The 20,347-nt window shown below is 41.1% G+C and overlaps 1 protein-coding gene across 1 annotated transcript in view; it reads right to left on the minus strand.

The window, feature by feature from the left end:
- Positions 1–20,347, minus strand: part of LOC117532279 (intraflagellar transport protein 43 homolog A) — a 29,666-nt gene that overhangs the window by 4,647 nt on the left and 4,672 nt on the right. Inside the window, exons 2-6 of the mRNA XM_034195593.1 lie at positions 20,169–20,270; positions 20,059–20,070; positions 15,681–15,745; positions 13,259–13,291; positions 11,124–11,170 (exon numbers count right to left, since the gene is read on the minus strand). Of these exons, the coding sequence (XP_034051484.1) occupies positions 11,124–11,170; positions 13,259–13,291; positions 15,681–15,745; positions 20,059–20,070; positions 20,169–20,270 (259 nt within the window). The remainder of the gene's footprint in view (positions 1–11,123; positions 11,171–13,258; positions 13,292–15,680; positions 15,746–20,058; positions 20,071–20,168; positions 20,271–20,347) is intronic.

The raw sequence follows: 20,347 nt of genomic DNA on the forward strand, positions 1-20,347 counted from the left end.
GTTCGACTCACATTAGTGGAAATGCCCTGGATTTGGTCCCCGTTCATGGTATTGTGTCTCTCTTGCGTCAGTGGCTTCAGAACACTCACTTATTAAGTGAGTCAATTAATCAATCAATTTTATTTATATAGCGCCAAATCACAACAAACAGTTGCCCCAAGGCGCTTTATATTGTAAGGCAAGGCCATACAATAATTACGTAAAAACCCCAATGGTCGAAACGACCCCCCTGTGAGCAAGCACTTGGCGACAGTGGGAAGGAAAAACTCCCTTTTAACAGGAAGAAACCTCCAGCAGAACCAGGCTCAGGGAGGGGCAGTCTTCTGCTGGGACTGGTTGGGGCTGAGGGAGAGAACCAGGAAAAAGACATGCTGTGGAGGGGAGCAGAGATCAATCACTAATGATTAAATGCAGAGTGGTGCATACAGAGCAAAAAGAGAAAGAAACACTCAGTGCATTATGGGAACCCCCCCAGCAGTCTAAGTCTATAGCAGCATAACTAAGGGATGGTTCAGGGTCACCTGATCCAGCCCTAACTATAAGCTTTAGCAAAAAGGAAAGTTTTAAGCCTAATCTTAAAAGTAGAGAGGGTGTCTGTCTCCCTGATCCGAATTGGGAGCTGGTTCCACAGGAGAGGAGCCTGAAAGCTGAAGGCTCTGCCTCCCATTCTACTCTTACAAACCCTAGGAACTACAAGTAAGCCTGCAGTCTGAGAGCGAAGTGCTCTATTGGGGTGATATGGTACTATGAGGTCCCTAAGATAAGAAGGGACCTGATTATTCAAAACCTTATAAGTAAGAAGAAGAATTTTAAATTCTATTCTAGAATTAACAGGAAGCCCCATCAGTACTCTAGCTGCAGCATTTTGAATTAACTGAAGGCTTTTCAGGGAACTTTTAGGACAACCTGATAATAATGAATTACAATAGTCCAGCCTAGAGGAAATAAATGCATGAATTAGTTTTTCAGCATCACTGTTGTGTGTTGGGAGGTGTGGCTGGATGTTTTGGTGTTCTTTTCTTTTCTTTGCCCTTCAGGTGGCATGAGAACTGATTTGTCTGTGGAGAAGGTGCTGGCTGAAGAATCCTCACCCTCATCAACATCATGTGTAGCACCTGTGACTGGTGCTCACATGCAACCTTAAAGACTTTCAGCTGAAGCAGATAATTGGATGGCGTTCTGCATTTAAGGCATGTGTGATTCAAGCAGAACTGCCGGGAACTCGACCTTGTGATGTCCGTTTGTGAGACGCTGAGGACCGCGCCTGGGTTTGACACATCGAGCCCGTGAAGCAAGGAAGGGTGAGGACACTTGCTGTCAGCACACATTAAAGGTGATTAAGTGTTCGACTAATTGTTGATAGTAACTTGGTGTTTTGTTACGCAGTATACTGGAATTGTGATGAGAATTGTGCAGTTTGCTTCTCACTGCTGTGGCGTGCGGATAAGTGATCCTCCACTTGTTGTGAGAAGCTGCTCATTTGCATAAAGTTAAAAAATACAGACCTGAATGTGTTGCTGATAGCGTGTGTCTTTTGAAAGATATTGTTTTAACTGCTGACTTACCTCACCTCTTCTTTGCTTCACAGAGAGTCAGTTTGTCGTGTCCACCTGGGGGGTGTTTGTCTGGTGGTAGTGGGTCCAGGAACGCCGGGCTTCTATCCTTTTGGGCGCTTAAGAGTGTGCCAACAGTCACTCCACCAGAAGGACGTTCTTTTAGTTTTGTACACATTACTATGCACAGGTGAAAAATAAATTGTTTCTGTTGTTGGAACCGCTTTCTGGTTATTATTAGCGCTGGGTTCTGTCTGACGCAGGTCCGCTCCTCAACTCGCGTCGACACATAATCACTCTGAGACAAGACCTTTCTAATTTTAGAGATATTGCGTAAATGCAAAAAAGCAGTCTTACATATTTGTTTAATATGCGCTTTGAATGACATATCCTGATCAAAAATGACTCCAAGATTTCTCACAGTATTACTAGAGGTCAGGGTAATGCCATCCAGAGTAAGGATCTGGTTAGACACCATGTTTCTAAGATTTGTGGGGCCAAGTACAATAACTTCAGTTTTATCTGAGTTTAAAAGCAGGAAATTAGAGGTCATCCATGTCTTTATGTCTTAAGACAATCCTGCAGTTTAGCTAATTGGTGTGTGTCCTCTGGCTTCATGGATAGATAAAGCTGGGTATCATCTGCGTAACAATGAAAATTTAAGCAATGCCGTCTAATAATACTGCCTAAGGGAAGCATGTATAAAGTGAATAAAATTGGTCCTAGCACAGAACCTTGTGGAACTCCATAATTAACTTTAGTCTGTGAAGAAGATTCCCCATTTACATGAACAAATTGTAATCTATTAGATAAATATGATTCAAACCACCGCAGCGCAGTGCCTTTAATACCTATGGCATGCTCTAATCTCTGTAATAAAATTTTATGGTCAACAGTATCAAAAGCAGCACTGAGGTCTAACAGAACAAGCACAGAGATGAGTCCACTGTCTGAGGCCATAAGAAGATCATTTGTAACCTTCACTAATGCTGTTTCTGTACTATGATGAATTCTAAAACCTGACTGAAACTCTTCAAATAGACCATTCCTCTGCAGATGATCAGTTAGCTGTTTTACAACTACCCTTTCAAGAATTTTTGAGAGAAAAGGAAGGTTGGAGATTGGCCTATAATTAGCTAAGATAGCTGGGTCAAGTGATGGCTTTTTAAGTAATGGTTTAATTATTGCCACCTTAAAAGCCTGTGGTACATAGCCAACTAATAAAGATAGATTGATCATATTTAAGATCGAAGCATTAAATAATGGTAGGGCTTCCTTGAGCAGCCTGGTAGGAATGGGGTCTAATAGACATGTTGATGGTTTGGATGAAGTAACTAATGAAAATAACTCAGACAGAACAATCGGAGAGAAAGAGTCTAACCAAATACCGGCATCACTGAAAGCAGCCAAAGATTGTTGTGTGTGTGGGCCGCCAGAAGAGGAGGTACTGCTGGCCCACCACCAGTGGGCGCCCTGCCTGAAGTGCGGGCTTCAGGTACGAGAGGGCGCTGCCGCCACGGACACAGCCGGGGGTGACAGCTGTCACTCATTATCTCTTGACAGCTGTCACCCATCTACTCAACATCATCTCACTCCATAAAAACCAGACGTCATCTCCACCTCGTTGCCGAGATATTGTACTTCATTGGAGGTAATATCCTCAGCCGTTTGTGTTACAATATAATTTGTATATTGTGAGTGTTTGCAGGAGTACCGGTACCTCTGTCGGTGGAAGCTGAGAGAGCGCTGGAAGGCACTCTTTTCCCCTGAGGAATCACTGCGGTACTCTGCAAGTTTCTGAGTGAGAGGTGGAGGTGGCATTCCCACCGTTGTTGTTACTGGGTGTGCACACACCTACACTTGACTGTCTTTGTTCTCGCCAGCAGTACCAGATCCGACAGTCGGGGACGGTGATCACCTGGGAATTCAGGACTTGGCGGCTCCAGTATTCACCAGGTTCGGTGGCGGCGGAAATCGTGTGGTTCCGGCTCTTCTCAGGACAGACGTCTTCTATCCTCGAGCCTGCCCACACGTCACCTTTGTGATTTGACTGTAATTATATTCTGAGATTGTCTGTATTTCGTTGTGCACATTTCACAACATTAAATTGTTACTTTTTGGCTCATCTATTGACCGTTCATTTGCGCCCCCTGTTGTGGGTCCGTGTCACTACACTTTCCCAACAAAAGATAACGATACGTCTTTGGGATGGTTATGAGTAATTTTTTCTCTAATACGAGGGCTGTCCGTAAAGTATAGGTCCTTTTTAATTTTTTCAAAAACTATATGGATTTCATTCATATGTTTTTACATCAGACATGCTTGAACCCTCGTGCGCATGCATGAGTTTTTCCACGCCTGTCGGTGACGTCATTCGCCTGTGAGCACTCCTTGTGGGAGGAGTCGTCCAGCCCCTCGTCGGAATTCCTATGTCTGAGAAGTTGCTGAGAGACTGGCGCTTTGTTTGATCAAAGTTTTTTCTAAACCTGTGAGACACATCGAAGTGGACATGGTTTGAAAAATTAAGCTGGTTTTCAGTGAAAATTTTAACAGCTGGTGAGAGATTTTGAGGTGATTCTGTCGCTTTAAGGACTTTTCACGGTGCGAGACGTCGTGCAGCGCTCTCAGGCAGCGTCATCAGCCTGTTTCAAGCTTAAAACCTCCACATTTCAGGCTCTATTGATCCAGGACGTCGTGAGAGAACAGAGACAGTTTCAGAAGAAGTCGGTTTCAGCATTTTATCCGGATATTCCACTGTTAAAGGAGATTTTTTTAATGAAAGACGTGCGGACGGGTCCGCGCGTCGGGACGCAGCTGACGCAGCGCGGCGGCACAGGAAAAACACCTCCATGTTGATAACCATTTGTTAAAATCCAGTTGGCTTTTGATGGCTTTCAGTGGAGTGAGTATATGAGAAATTGTTTATCAGCTGGAGATGTTCCAACTTGTCCTCAAGGCTTCCAACAGAGGTGTTTTTCCTGTGACGGAGCGTCGCGGCGGCTGCGAGCCGACGCTGCAATCCGCCCGCACGTCTTTCATTAAAAAAATCTCCTTTAACAGTGGAATATCCCGATAAAATGCTGAAACCGACTTCTTCTGAAACTTCTCTGTTCTCTCACAACGTCCTGGATCAATAGAGCCTGAAATGTGGAGGTTTTAAGCTTGAAACAGGCTGATGACGCTGCCTGAGAGCGCTGCGCGACGTCTCGCACCGTAAAAAGTCCTTAAAGCGACAGAATCACCTCAAAATCTCTCATCAGCTGTTAAAATTTTCACTGAAAACCAGCTTAATTTTTCGAACCATGTCCACTTCGATGTGTCTCACAGGTTTAGAAAAAATTTTGATCAAACAAAGCGCCAGTCTCTCAGCAACTTCTCAGACAAAGGAATTCCGACGAGGGGCTGGACGACTCCTCCCACAAGGAGTGCTCACAGGCGAATGATGTCACCGACAGGCGTGGAAAAACTCACGCATGCGCACGAGGGTTCAAGCATGTCTGACGTAAAAACATATGAATGAAATCCATATAGTTTTTGAAAAAAATAAAAAGGACCTATACTTTACGGACAGCCCTCGTAGTTAAAATTTTATTAGCAAAGAAAGTCATGAAGTCATTACTAGTTAAAGTTAAAGGAATACTCGGCTCAATAGAGCTCTGACTCTTTGTCAGCCTGGCTACAGTGCTGAAAAGAAACCTGGGGTTGTTCTTATTTTCTTCAATTAGTGATGAGTAGTAAGATGTCCTAGCTTTACGGAGGGCTTTTTTATAGAGCAACAGACTCTTTTTCCAGGCTAAGTGACGATCTTCTAAATTAGTGAGATGCCATTTCCTCTCCAACTTACGGGTTATCTGCTTTAAGCTGTGAGTTTGTGAGTTATACCACGGAGTCAGGCACTTCTGATTTAAAGCTCTCTTTTTCAGAGGAGCTACAGCATCCAAAGTTGTCTTCAATGAGGATGTAAAACTATTGACGAGATACTCTATCTCACTTACAGAGTTTAGGTAGCTTAGGTGAGTGTTCTGAATGAGACACTTATTTATCATAATGGCACCACATACACTTCTCAACTACAATTGAACTTGGAGCCAGACTGTCTGATATCTTAGCATCACTTTCGGAACATGACCATTCAGTAGATAGTCTTGCAGGCAGTTTAAACTCAGCGCTGATGCCTGGCCACACTGGACATGATTGCTCCATCTACATTAAGGATACATTAGGATAAATATATCCCAGCATGCCTTAGTCCGAACACTACAACCTGTTATTGATGTGGGTGCCATCATTGATACATCACCTAGATTTACAGAATTTGATATTATTTCACTGGGTGTGCTGACAAAACATCTAAATTCTGGGTCTGTTAGTGAAGCTCAGGGCTAGCTGCCTGTGATCACTTTAGCATTCTCTCTGCTTCGTTGTCAATTTACCGCTGGTAAACTAAGACCTTAGCTGCAGTTATTTCTGGCCAACTGATTCTGCACTTTTTCTCTCTGTCCAAGGCACTGAAGACATCACGCAAGGCTGGCGGCTCAGCTGTGCACTACAGGGCGCCGGAGTGACCACGAGATGCCCTGGCTGAAGGTGACGCAGCACCCTGCAGTCTGCTTTTGGAATACACCGTTCCATGAGGACAGCCTGTGCTGTTGCCCACTGACAACATGATGGATGATGCTGGCCTTGCATCCCAGGGCGCTGGACTCACGACACCCTGCCAGTGACGGAAATGACTGGGTGCTCATCTCATTAATGCACTTTGGTTTTATTGCTATTCTCATTTTTCTGTTTCCTGTTTCTTCGAGTGGGGAAAAACATTGTAAAAACCTTGCAACTGTTAGAATGGCCAAAACAGTGGCTCAACCTGCTGAGTCTGGTGTGCTTGAGGTTTCTTCCTCAACATCATCAGAGGGAGTTCTTCCTTACCACTGTCGCCTGTGTGCTTGCTCTAGGGGTTGGCAAGGTTAGACTTTACTATTGTGAAACACCTTGAGGCAGCTTTGTTGTGATTTGGTGCTGCATAAATAAAACAAATTGCACTTAACTGAATTGAAATCCCAATAAGAGGTGCATGACAACAATGCACAAAAATCCCAAAATAAAGTGTTGATAATGCCAAAAAAAATATGTTTTTTTCCTCTTCAATGGACTTTTTTAATATAAGTGCAACTTATACGCCGGAAAATACGGTAACTGATTCAAGAAATTAACTGATAATGAAAATAATTATTAGTTGTAGCCCCACTAATGTACTCTCACAAATCAATGTTTGCAGGTCGTATAATAAAGATTTATGTCATTATTCATGCCAACATATAATTATTGTCCATTTTGGATCATGACAGTTGGCAAACATGAAGTGTCCTGACAGAAAATGTGCAAACTTTGTTGAAATCAAGCTTTTGCTTTTTTTAGGGCGAGCTGCAGACCATTATGAGCCGGTGTGAGAGAGAGAGAGGGAGAGAGAGAGAGTGAGTGAGTTTGTGTGAGCAGAGCAACAGACGCAGAGCTGGACTTCATGAGGAGGCTTGTCAGTAATCTTGAACCACACTCCTGTACCCTGAGGGTAAAGTCAATAGTGGAGCTAAATAGAGGTGAAGAGATGGAAGTCTACAACTGATGAGAGGAAATATCTTGGCATCTGTGTCACCAATCCTTCAAAATACTGCAGTGCCTCAAAATAAACTGTAGGTGAAGAAATATCAATAACTCATGGCCCACTACATTTTTAACAGTCCCTAAGATGAAATGTTTCTTAGGAAAAAAAAAAAAAATTCTGAGTACAATCTTGTTGAAATATAAACCTTGCCGACAACAAAACCTCCACCTCTGTTGATAACTTATTCCTTTCTCCTTTTTAATTAAACCAAATTAAAAATGCCAAGCTCGTTTAGCCACTGACAAGATTCATCTGTGTTTCTGATATCCAAATAAATGCGGGCGCAGGTATTTCATATTCATGAGGCTGCGGTGACACTTTGTCCTTTCATTTACAAAGCACAGCGTTCAGCAGAATCCGTCCCCCCTGGACCTCCAATCAAATTTAATGGTCTTAGTGCAATGACATCAAAAAGCCTTGCTGTCCGGCTCTCTGCACACAGCTTCCTGGGTTGTCTATCCGTCCAATTTCAGCCGGTAATGCACCGCTGACACGGTCTGTGGTAGTTCAGTGTGAAGCTGTAGGCATATGTTGTCTTTATGCAAAGTCTATTATTAAGAGAAAAAAGGAACAACAGTTTTAAATGAGGTTCAGATCCCAGCTTCGACTGGAGGTCAAGGAGGGCGTCAAAGCCGCTGTAAACCAGCCGGTGCTTTGATGTAACGCTGAGGGCGACTCCATCAGGAGGCAGCGTATCCCCTCAGTCAGGCACATTACTGACTTACTTCCTTCTTTTAAGGTGGACATACAATAAGATGGCTTTTGCTTGGCAGCAAATAAACTGTGCACATCCAGCGCTGAAGCACATAAATATCAAAAAGGGATGATTTACTGTGATTGCAGACATACTCTGAGCAGGCACGTGGAAAAACAGGACATCTCTCTCTGCATCACTTACGCGCCATTAATCTATGACACGGTCCAGTCAAGTGATTACCGAGGCACGGAATCTTTTTTGAAAGACGTGCGGTGCAACATTCAACAGCTCGTGGGCTAAGAGAATGAGACATGAAACAGTTGAGTGTATTTTTGATGCTGGTGCTATTTTAAGTGACCAGCGGGAGACTGTGGGGGCAGCTGATGGGGAGACAGGGGCCGAGGGAACTGGGCAAGCCCGCTCTCTTTGCTTGTAGCCAGTAGACATAAGGGATAAGGGTAGGGGACATAATCAAGATCGCACGGGCTATCTCGCTAACCCTCAGCACTGTAATTTCCAGTGCCCCTGCCTCTGGCTCTGTATTAAGAGGTCTCCCTCCACAGAGTAATAATCTTTCCGGCGGCATTAACTGCAATGGAACCAAACTTCTGCAGTCAAAGGGCCATTTCAGTCAGATTATACACCACTGTGTGCAGAAAATGTGTTCATATACATTTATGTCCTAAAAAGGCAAACTATTACAAGCCTTTTACGATTCCTTAAACACTGAAATTCAAGCATGTAATTTGTTTTTTTTTTTTTTATTAAAATATTCTGATTTCATTTAAAAGTGATAGACTTGCAATCCACACTGCGACACACATAGCACTGAAATGCCAGCTTTCCAGAAATATAAATCAGAGGAAGAGTGCTTAATGTGCCCAAAATGGTTGTAAAAATAATCAAAAGCTACAAAATGACATAAATGACACTTGCGTTGCACACTGCTTTTCGCTGGTTGTAAGATAAGGCCTTTAGTCATGTGATCGTGTTCACATTAGCGCCTATCTTCTGTGGATCTTCTGCGGCACGGCACAAATGAACAAACATATTGACATATACTGAGTCAGTAGACTGGAACACAGTTATGTTGCACTGAGAGCTGCACTGGATCAGACCTCATAATGCTCAGGCAACATACAGGGTGCAGAGCACAAACAGCAACAAATAACATAAAAATTTATTGCGGGCAGCACATCTTAAGGAAGTCCACACATTAACTGAGGCACAGGGATTTTAATTTGTTTCAAAATGCAACAAGAGAGAAGCAGGTTTTTACGGGATGCTTCAAAATTGCATGAAGCTTTGTCGAAGAAAGATCGTTGACAACTTTAAAGAAGTTGTCAACAATCTATTATATTACAATCAAAGTTAACCCATGCGTAAGAGTTTAGTATTTGTTATTAAGTAGGGTGCAGACAGAAAGACAGATTAATGTGTCATTTTTTTCTGTCTTTAAGTCATACATAACACACAAAAGGAACTCAAACAATGGACACATATCTTTTATCCCAAGTGTGAAAGGTGCTTTAAATGGTCATTGCTCTTTAAACCAAAATGGCACAATACTACCTTAAGTATTTTCATATGCAAAACAGATATGGCCGACCTAACTTTACACCTATGCTGCGTTCCAGTTGTACTCAGAGGTACGAATTTCCCAGTGACACTCCTTAAGAATACTCCCTGAAGTCAGAATTCCAGCTCATTCAAACATCACATAACCCAAGTTCAAAATCCAAGACGGCTGTTCCAAGCATCAACAGTAGTGAAAGTCATAGGGTTTTGCTGTTTTTTAACACTATCATTTTTTGTGTCCAATTTCATAAATTATGCACATGGTACTCTCCTAGTGCTGTCTGTGGACATGTTCCTTCATTCATTCATTTTCTTGCTGCTCATCCTTGGACTGGGTCATGGTGCCAGCAAGCTAAGTAGCTCATCCCACTCTTCCCTATCCTCAGCCAAGTCCTCTAACCAGAGGTGGGACGAAGTCACTGCCAAGTCACTCTCAAGTCATGAATCTGCAAGTCCCAAGTCAAGTCTCAAGTCAGCTTGCCAACAACTGGTGGTCATTATGACTTGAGACTTGACTTGGGACTTGCTGATTCATGACGAGAGTGACTTGACGGTGACTTTGTCCCACCTCTGCCTCTAACTCTTCCTGGGGGATCCCGAGGTTTTCCCAAGCCAGCTGGGAAATCTAATCCCTCCACTGTATCCCGAGTCTTCCCGGGCCATGGTATTTTTATGCATTAAATACCATGTAATGTGCTGTTTATCAACTGGTGCTGCTAATATTGGCTAACACTGTAGATGTTGCTAACAATGGCTGGCTACAACGCACTATAAACCACTCAGTAAATTAAAACACTGATGTAACTTCTTCCTCATCTGTCCTCTTCCATGAAGTTTTTTTGATGGACTGCATGTTTTTGTAGCTCTCTATTCTCCAAAATCTTGGAGTCGTCAAGCTTATTTTCCCACTCGCAATGTTGTGTGGAAACTGGAATGCATTTACATCGGGTGTGATGTCATTCCCAGTCGCGATTTATGACACACGAGGTAAATGGACCACAGCACTCTTTCAGCCCTTTTTCCCGGCAAAGCAGAACAATCATCAGGCAGTGCTTTAGCGGTTTCGTCCCCTCAGCAAACACAGTTTACAGTCAGTTTGACCCTGAAGTTACTCAACCAAAAATTACAGTCTTATCAATAGAACTATACAGTGGAACTGTGGTTAGCACACGAACCTGAGCATCAACCCCACCAGCGCTTATTCTCCTAGCAGATCCAGAGTTACACCAAGAAGGGCACTCAGTGTAAAACTTGTACCAAAGACACAAACTGCACTCTGCATTACCTGCCTGGTAATGTATCTCCAAAATAATTTCCACCTTATTGCAATTTTACATTTAAAAAAGACTGTCACGTGCTATGTGATTAAAAGGAGAGCTCTGATATATTAAAGAATGCTTGACTCAATAGCCAACAATGCCTGGTTATCTGCACCATACCCAAAGAACCAATGTTCACAGGAGGTACTGGAGGGCTCCTCTTTGCCTATGAGGAGAGTCACTGTGTGTGTGTGTGTGTGTGTGTGTGTGTGTGTGTGTGTGTGTGTGTGTGTGTGTGTGTGTGTGTGTGTGTGTGTGTGTGTGTGTGTGTGTGTGTGTGTGTGTGTGTGTGTGTGTGTGTGTGAGGATGCCCTTACCTCCATCATCATCTGATCCCTCAGGAGTTTGTGGTCGCAGGCGGCGGCTGTAGAAACAGGAAGTGTGACACCATGAATTATTTATTGCTTGGAAAATGCAGTCCAACACTGAGGTCATCACAGGAAAGGAGGGAGATGGCTTCTGGGCTTCGCTTTGCTTTGATGGTGGCCCTGTTTTTAGTTTTCTCTCATGACAGAAGAAATGTTTCCTCTGCATGAGTCTGACGGGGGACTTTAGAAAAATGGCCTCTGGAAAAAAAAAGGCACTGCAGGTGCAATAATGAGATCGCAGGACAAGTACCACATGAAGAGACTAGTACCTCATTTTAAGAGGAACGAGTCAATATGGTTGCACTGACAGACGTAAGTAATGATTAAGGCAGAACAGGACAAAACAGGGCAGATAACAGCTGATAGTCATGCAGGGTCCCTTCCTGCATCCCAAATCTGAATAAAGACCATGGTTCATCAAGCTTGGTGGAAACAGAAGCAGGACCTAATCCTGCTGCTGGGAATAGTCCCTGGAATTCAGACAGTAAAACACTCAGGATCTAATTCCTGCAGTGGAACCACTCTGTATGACCAGCCAGGGAGCAGTAGACATGATTACCTGCAGCAATGATTAAGGGAAATAACCTGCCTGGAACTCATGCAAGGTGTTAGCAAGCTCTGTTCTACTGTAGCATGTGGTGTTACTATGTACACAAGGCCCCCTGGTGGCCACAATCACTACCAAAAAGTGACTAACGTCAGACTTCTTGGTCTTAACGAGGTGAGATTAGGTACCAAATTTCGCCTTCATACACAAACTTTAAACTTCTATTCCAGTTCTGAAATGATCAGTCAATTAATCAATTACTAGTGTGTTGACGACCCATCACTTGCAGATGTTATATCATAATTATGATCAAATTATGATCATGGGGGGCTTATAAAGTGGAGATTCATTAATTCATAATTTGGGTTGAAGTCCATCAGAGAAAGTCCTCTGCAAATATTGAAAGTATTGAAATTAAGCAACCAAACTCGGGATGTTTGTAAGGTAGGTTCTATTCTTTAATTTTACCACATATTGTACTCCAAAAGGTGAAAATATCTGGGGCTGAAGCTGTGCTGACAAAATGTGACCCCCTCTAAGTAAGTGAGGTATGATTATGAAGATTTTGGCTTACTAACTATAGAGTGTGTAGGTGCTGAGTAAATAGAGAACGCAGAAAAAAAAAGATGACAGATTTATATACATAGATTTAAAGGACAAATAATTCTCCGCTATTCTGAAGTTAAAAACGAAACCATTAACTTTAATTTGTTCTGTTTTGAAAACTTGTTTTTGACTGGTTTCAAACTGCTTTCCACAAAAGAAAGATTTTTAAAATTGGTTTTAAACTTCTTGAAGTTTGTTATGAACCACTTTAAATAAGTATTATCTTAAATCTAAACCTTAAATCTAGCTACATTAGAAATAATATACAAACTAGTTTAGTTGTGTTTAAAGTAGCATTCTAAATTGTTCAAAAAAAAAAAAATTACAAATAGCCTATTTTACAGTGTTAGAGGTTGATAAAAAACAAATTACTTTTTTGATTGTAATCACAATGTGTCCTTGGACTATTAAAAAAACTTTGAGAGGCAATAATGTGTTATAATTATTTTTACAGCACTTAAATGTAAAAACACTACTAATTGATTATAATCAATTGTTGGTTGTGTGAATAGGTGATCAGTAATTAAAATCACCATTAGCAGCTGTGTTTTCACTAAAGACATTCAGGCGCTGACTTACGACTGCGATGATGAGAAAACAAAAACGACTACGTCCTCTACCTGCCTCGCCTCGTGGTGACATCTATTCTGGTCACAGAACGATGTAGGGGAGGGTGAAGAAGGGGAAAAAAGCATAACTGAAAAACTTGGCTCCCAGCAACAATAAAAGTGAGGACAACTCAGTCACATTGTATTTTTAATCATGTTAAGTGTGTTCTTGAAAGGTAAAGATTAGTTGCAACCAAGGACAATCAGAAAGCTCGAAGCCATTTTAACCTTTACTGCAAAGGAAACGTTTAACTGACCTGTTTTGTATCTACACACAAATAATCATCTGTCATTTAGGTGATCATAAATGAAATATGACTTACTCTTCATCCTCAGCTGCTGGTCTTCTTGAAGATCTGTGAACCAGCAGAAAGAGCAATTGTTAAATTGACAAAAGACATATTAGACACACTGCTTTAAAATTATTTTAAGCTCAAACCTGAGCCAGTGTGGTGCAGGTACATGTGATTCACTTGTCTTTAGTAATAGTAATCCTGCTATGTTAAACACAGTGGTCTCTACAGGAGCTTATTTGGCTCTGTTTCGTCTGCCGGATTAGTTATTTTTGGGAATCTGCCCCATTTACACGGCCCAGCTTGAACAGGACAGGCAACACACCAAAATAATGTTGTGACATTTCTGTACCTCAACACAGTATTTTTAGCACAAACTGTTCTCTGAAAGGTCGCAATCACACCTGAAATCAGACAAATAAAAACCTAACTGCTGCATTACAACCATTATAACAATTTCAACCTGTCTGTACATTTACAATCAAAGTGGGACACATTTTATTATCTTTTAATTAGAAGTTTTAACCACTGCAGCATGCATTTCATTATGTCATATTTTATACTTTTTCATGCAGTACAAAGCTTTGGAAAGTAGTCATGGTTGATTACTGCCCCCTACTGGAATGGTTTTGCTGTTATATCAGGTGTGAAGCGATGATAAACAAAAGCAGACCTTTTTACAGAATCAGTGAAAAATTGTGAAATATATATATATATATATATATATATATATATATATATATATGCAAATGAGCAGATAGCTCAGGGAAGATAGTATAAGGTTATGTGTTGCGGAATTTGTACTAAGATGTTAAGTGTATTTATATTTTAACTTTGATCTACTATGTTGTTTTTGATGCATGGGTGGTATGTATCGGATGTGTTGTTGTGTAGCAGACCCCTCTGTCAAAGGCAAATTTCTCCTTAGGTAGACAAATGAAGACACTCTGACATACACACACACGCATATATATGTGCGCAACACAGCAGTACTACAGTACAACGAATACCTTACTCTTTGCTCACACTGCCACTTCTAATTTTTGTGTGTTGGCTCTATTTTTTCATGTCCTTTGTAGACGTGTTCAACTCGAGTGCCATTTCTCACACTGTGAAAAATGCTACTACATAATGCAGTCCAATAACACAACACCACAAAATCTAGCTGCAAACAAAAATAGCCAAAAAGTTGATATTCTGTGAAGTTATTATTTGTGTTAAAGAAGCACACCTATTTTTGTGGCCACAAACTGACATTTATTACATGCATGTGTTTGACAGCTGTGAACGTACAGTCCGGCCACACAGGGCAGAGCTGAGTGAGACTACCTGGCTGCCCTTGGACTGTGTCCTGTCTGGGTGGTGGCGGCGACACTTAAGACACATTACAGGCCTCTTGATTAAGACTCATGTAAGGCAAAGCGATAGACATGGTAAAACTGTCTGGAAAAAGTTGTTAGGGATAAAATATATTGTGACAACCTGGTTTCAAAGGTTCATCAATAAACTGACAGATCATTTAGTGTCAATTAGAAGTGATAGATCGACAAATCCTGGGATTTCTGCGCTGGGATTAGTGGGAGGAGGGCGGCGGTGATTGAGCATGAGGGGTGACATTGAAGGGAAAAGTCCTTGTCGGTTCCAGGGGGGACCATTACTTACTTTGTTTCAGAGAGGATCAATGCACGTGCAAACCCCTTTTACACCTCCTGTATTTCAATCGCTCCAACACTGGGAATCAAGCCGGGCTACGCAAAAGCATAGAAGCAACACGCTGACCTTCTGAGAGAAAGGAAAGATCTATTGAGTTTGCTGTTCTCCCTACTTGTTCTAACAGTGCGGTAAACTACGCAAATAAGTCAAATTGACTCCTATTCACTTCAGTGCATCTCCAATGTTCTCCTCCCCCTGGAGACTGAGGAATAGAAACAGTGGCAGGTGGAAGAGATGACAAGAGGCGTGGCTTAACATTCTCACCAAAACTACAGTTTCACGTTCACGCAGTCATCTGCAATGGTAAGATCGGGAGTGTTAGTTGGAGACAAACGTTCCTGACAAATGCACTCCATCTGCTCCAAATATTTAATAAATATGAAATGTATTGCTCCCCGTGTAAAAAGCAGACTGCAGTGGTAAGGGGTGATTAAGTGGCTTGAACCCCAGTGATAAAGTGGCTAGCTGACTAACAGTGCCCTCCTGTGGCTGATGCATTAAGCATGTCAATTACCACCATGCGCGCAGATGAAGACGAATGGAGAGTTGGCTGCTCCGACAGGCTCCTTCTAACCTTGTTGATTCACAGCCTGAGTGCCAAATATGCACTGATAAATAAGCTCATTCAACAGCATGAGAGTTCATTAATAACAAATAACGCAGCAGCACAGCTCGTGCACACAGCGCTCGATGCAGCACCAGGAGATGCATCAAAAAAAGAAAAAGTGTAGATACGTACTTGGTAGAGCCTGAGCTTTCTTCTGCCCAGCCACCCTGCCTGCGAGCTGGTTTAGGGGGAGGGCCCTGCAAAAACAAACAGCATAACTTCAAATGTTTACTCAGATCTAGATAAAAGAATTTAAAAAACAGTGACTGCACGTCTATGTTTCAGTGTAATAATGGTAAGCACCAGTAAATATTAAAAATAGGCTGCATTGTGTGTTTTATGCAAAATGCATAAGGAAAACATTTTCAAAAAATAATTTTTAAAAGCAGAAATGTGCCAGGAGGGGGCAGTCTTGTCTATAATGAAAAATCAATATTTGGACATAAAAAATAAAAAAAACCTCCCCATGGCATTTACACATAACTAAACACTCTGCTGAATACTGCTGCTGGTTTTGTGCATTTTTTTTTCTCAAATTAATTAATTTGGATAATTTGGATTAATTTGTTTGGAGCTGGAGCTCAAACAGAGCACCAATATAAATCTTTTTAAAAAACGTACAAAAAAATCTATCTTAAATAGTTACATGGTTCACTAAAGTATTTAAAATGGTAAAAGAATTTGAAGAGTATCAGTACCGGTAATTTATTGCAAGTGTTTTCATATTACTGTCTGTAGTTTGATAGTAATGCTTTGATTTTAATATTGACACAGTATAATTGAGTTAGAGCATTTCAAAGCTAGATAGCTTCAGGCTTGACCTTTTTCGCTCAGCTACATGTGCCATTTCAGTATTTTTTGTATTTTTCGTTTTTGTTTTATTTATTCTTTCATTTATTTCTCTGTTACTGCACGAGCACGCTGACTGAAATAAATAAATAAATCACATTTATTTGTATACTCATTTATATATCACTCTTTTTTGCAACAAGATGCTACAGTCTGTTTTTTGGGGTTTTTGTTGTTTTTTTGGCAAGGGGGGCGGGTGTCCTGTTTTCCTCAGGGTCACCACAGTGCATGGATCCGCATGTTCATTTGACAGAAATTTTACACCGTGTTCCATTCCTGATGCAACTCTAAATGCACAAAGAGAATGAGGCACAGGTGGTATCAGACTGGGAACCTTCTCCCTGGGACACAAGTGGATCAACTGTTTGCACCCCAAATATACAAGGCACTTAGTGCAATGTTTATAAGATAAACAGGCCTTGGTGATGTCTGTTAGTAAGATGTCTGTTACTCCTGCCAAAGTGTATCCCAACATTAATATCATGTAGATCTTTTTAAGACCGTCTCTCAGCCCAGTATAGCTTATGGTAAGCAAGTCAAGTCAAGCCTGGGAGCATGCACAGATACTGTATTTTGCCACATCTACCACTCCACGGAACTGCCTTAGGTCCTGGGTGGCAACCACCCAGGCAAACAACCAGACCATTCCCACATCTCTTAAATAACCATTTATCTGCTGCAGCCAGTTGAAATGTGGATGTCCCCTTGGCCTTCTCCAGCTACTAGGATCCTCAACACTCAGGCACCTGCGTGCTGGATCATGCACAGAGAAATGGGTCACATGACCAAAATGTCGGAGCTGACGCTACCCTTACCAAAAAATAGTACTGATAAGTATATAAAAAGTAAACTGGAAGTATACTTGAAACATACTTGCATGTACTACTTTTTGGTAAGGGTACCTCACAATAGAAGTGATACTCCTCATCTCGGTCTCTCTTAGTAAATGCTTGTTTGATGCAAAGTCATTCCAGCGGGATCCTCCAAAGAGACCTAGTACCAAAGACATTCAGTCGTCGCCTTAAGTCACTGGTTAGCATCCAAGTCTCGCAACCATACAGCAAGACAGGTAGCACCAGGAATCTAAAAAGTTGGACCTTCTTTCGCCTGCAAAGATACTGGCATCACCAAACACCTCTGTCCAGTGACCTCATGACTCTGTAAACTCTTCCCAAGCACTTCTCAATCTCAAAGGCTGAGGACCGAGACACATGTATGTCGCTGCCGAGACAAGGGAATATCTCTACACATCTGGGCTTACCAAACTCAAGCTGAACTTTCCAAACTCTTTCACCATATACAGATGTGATGAAAGAGTTTGGTAAATCCAGCTTATAAAAAAGAGGAAGAAATAATAATAAAAAATAAAAAAAAACAGGATGACAGGCACCACATGGATGTGTCAATATCCCACCACCAAACTTCACAAAAAATAAATAAATAAATACTGTAATGTGAATGGCAGGAAAAATTGATGTGAGAACTATGTAATTGGAAGAAAAATTCTCTTAAAATCATCCTGATATTTACTACAATATTATGTTCCAAGCTGCCAAAAAGATGATGTAAGCATCAGTGCCTGATGTAGCCATTTACAACCAACCATTGGCATTCACGTGGGTCATAAAACTGTCCATTTATAGCAGCAGAACATATGGAGCAGAGTGTGGGAACCACTAGGGTCTGTAAGTCTGATACTAAAACAAACTAAAAAAAAATGACGCTCTCCCTTTCATTCTTTGATTCTGAAAATAGTCAACAGGATAAGCATGTTGATCCTGAGACTGGGAGCCCGAGACCAGCCCATGAATGAATGAATTCCCCACAGGGCGGGCACTAGAAATATGAACTCACAAAAAGTGACAATATTTCTCATTACTAAACTGGGTCTGCAGAGGACAAAGCACTCACGAAAAATTTCTTCGGTTTATGATGAAAGAGGAAATAATCTTTCATGGCTGGTTCCTTCACGAAAGCCATTTATTAATCTGAATGTCATCATTAAGCAGGACAGGAGGAGGGGGAGCCCACTCTGCTCCCCTCCATTTTACATTCATCAAGAGACCCGAGGTCGTACAAACTCCCGTATCTTTGTGTAATTACTGACAAGAGGAAATGCATAAATCTTTGGATATTAAATTCTTGTCTGCTCAATGTTGGGTATTTCCAGTAATGAGTTACGATCACACCAGACAATGTCAACAAATCTCATCTGAATGTAAGGACAATTCTTTGGACACATATGTCACCAAACAAAAATGACCAGGATGCGCGTGTCCTGAGAAAGAAAACAATTCAAATACTTTATGACCAAATATGAACCCCTCAGATGTAGTAAAACAGCTATGGCACTAAGGGCAATTAGCTCAGCCCTCCTCTGTTCTAATTTAGGTTACTCTGATGGTTTTGGGGGCAAGGAACTTGTGGTAGCCAATCCCTAGGAGTCCATAAAAGCAACTGTTTAAAATGACGCAAGGAATGTGGCCAATCAGTTGGGTATTTTAGGAATAAGAGGACTGGGTTGATAAACAAAGACAGTAAATAAACCCACACATTCGCACGACACTCTGGAAAAATGTATTGCATGTGCACAGCAGGTCAGAGAGGGCGCGAGAATACTGCTTCATACATAAGGGAAGTTGGCCTAATTTGGGAACATTAGTTTACAGCAAAAGCATTGCTGGAATCTGTTTGCTTTGGGAATGTTGGATGGTTTACAGTTTGCCAACCCAGGAGATGTGACAACACTGGTCAAGTTAAATGAATTTGTTGCATTCAAACTGTCACTTCTCCTATATAACTGGACTCCACTTACATTATATGGTAGCTTTCCTTCACTAAAAGACCATCAGGCTGCTTTATAATTATAAATCAAACACATATGTACCAGGAGCTTCCATTCACACTGGTTTTCAATGAAACTCCAAAAATGAAGAAAAATATTTCATATATTTTATATATAAGAATTATTATAATAGGTTTTTTCTGTTAATAGACTGTACAATTAATCAAACATTTTCAACTCTAAAGCCAATCATTATTTAAAAATTTCAGGGAAGTGTTTTCTCATTTAGTGATGTACATTTAACCAAATTATCTTGCATGGAAATTCTTGATTTCTTCATCTATACATCTAATATGCAATTTAATTCTTGCAGCCACAAAACAATGTGCTCTTGTAAATAAACCAGGTGACAAATAAGCCCAGAAATACCTCACCAAATTCCCTATGACTCTGAAAGGACTACCTCATTCTACCTCATGACCTCTGAAATTACAAGGAATTTTTTATGAAAGTTTCTGCCATTTTATTAAAATAAAATAAATAAATCATACAAAAAAAAACAAGATACTGATTTTTTTTTTTTTTTTTTTACTGCAACAAAAAATGTCTTAGCTCCTAGTGTACTGATGGCGTAAAATAACAAAAATTTTCTGCATAAAAAAGTCACTGGGTTAAAACATTATACCATCAATATAAAAATAGTGTCAACTATTGTTGATATAACAGATGAGCAATCTCAACCGGTCTAGATATTAAATCCAACAATCTGAACTTAAGATAATTAAATGATCACACGTACATAATTGATGGTATAAAGTTACTGTCTGGAGCTTCAGCAACAGAAACCATGCAAAGTCACCACATTGTGCTACCTACCTCGTCATCCTCCTTCGGTTCATTTATGAGACAAAACCGAAATACAAGCGTCACTGTGAGGTGTAATTACCAGATACAACCTGTTGGTAAGCAACAAGTGACAAACATACCTCTCCTACTGAAGCTGAAGTAGATGATTTCCTGACATGACGAGCATCTTCAAATGATGCTTGGTCTGCTGTGTGGCGAGTCAGTCGTCTTGGTTTTGTCAGCTGGAACATTGTGCACAAATTTAAAATGGAAAACACTGCTTTGATTTGACAAAGCTGTTTAACGAATGAATCAGTGA

The sequence above is a fragment of the Thalassophryne amazonica genome, chromosome 19, assembly GCF_902500255.1.
Source record: "Thalassophryne amazonica chromosome 19, fThaAma1.1, whole genome shotgun sequence".
Taxonomy (NCBI): domain Eukaryota; kingdom Metazoa; phylum Chordata; class Actinopteri; order Batrachoidiformes; family Batrachoididae; genus Thalassophryne; species Thalassophryne amazonica.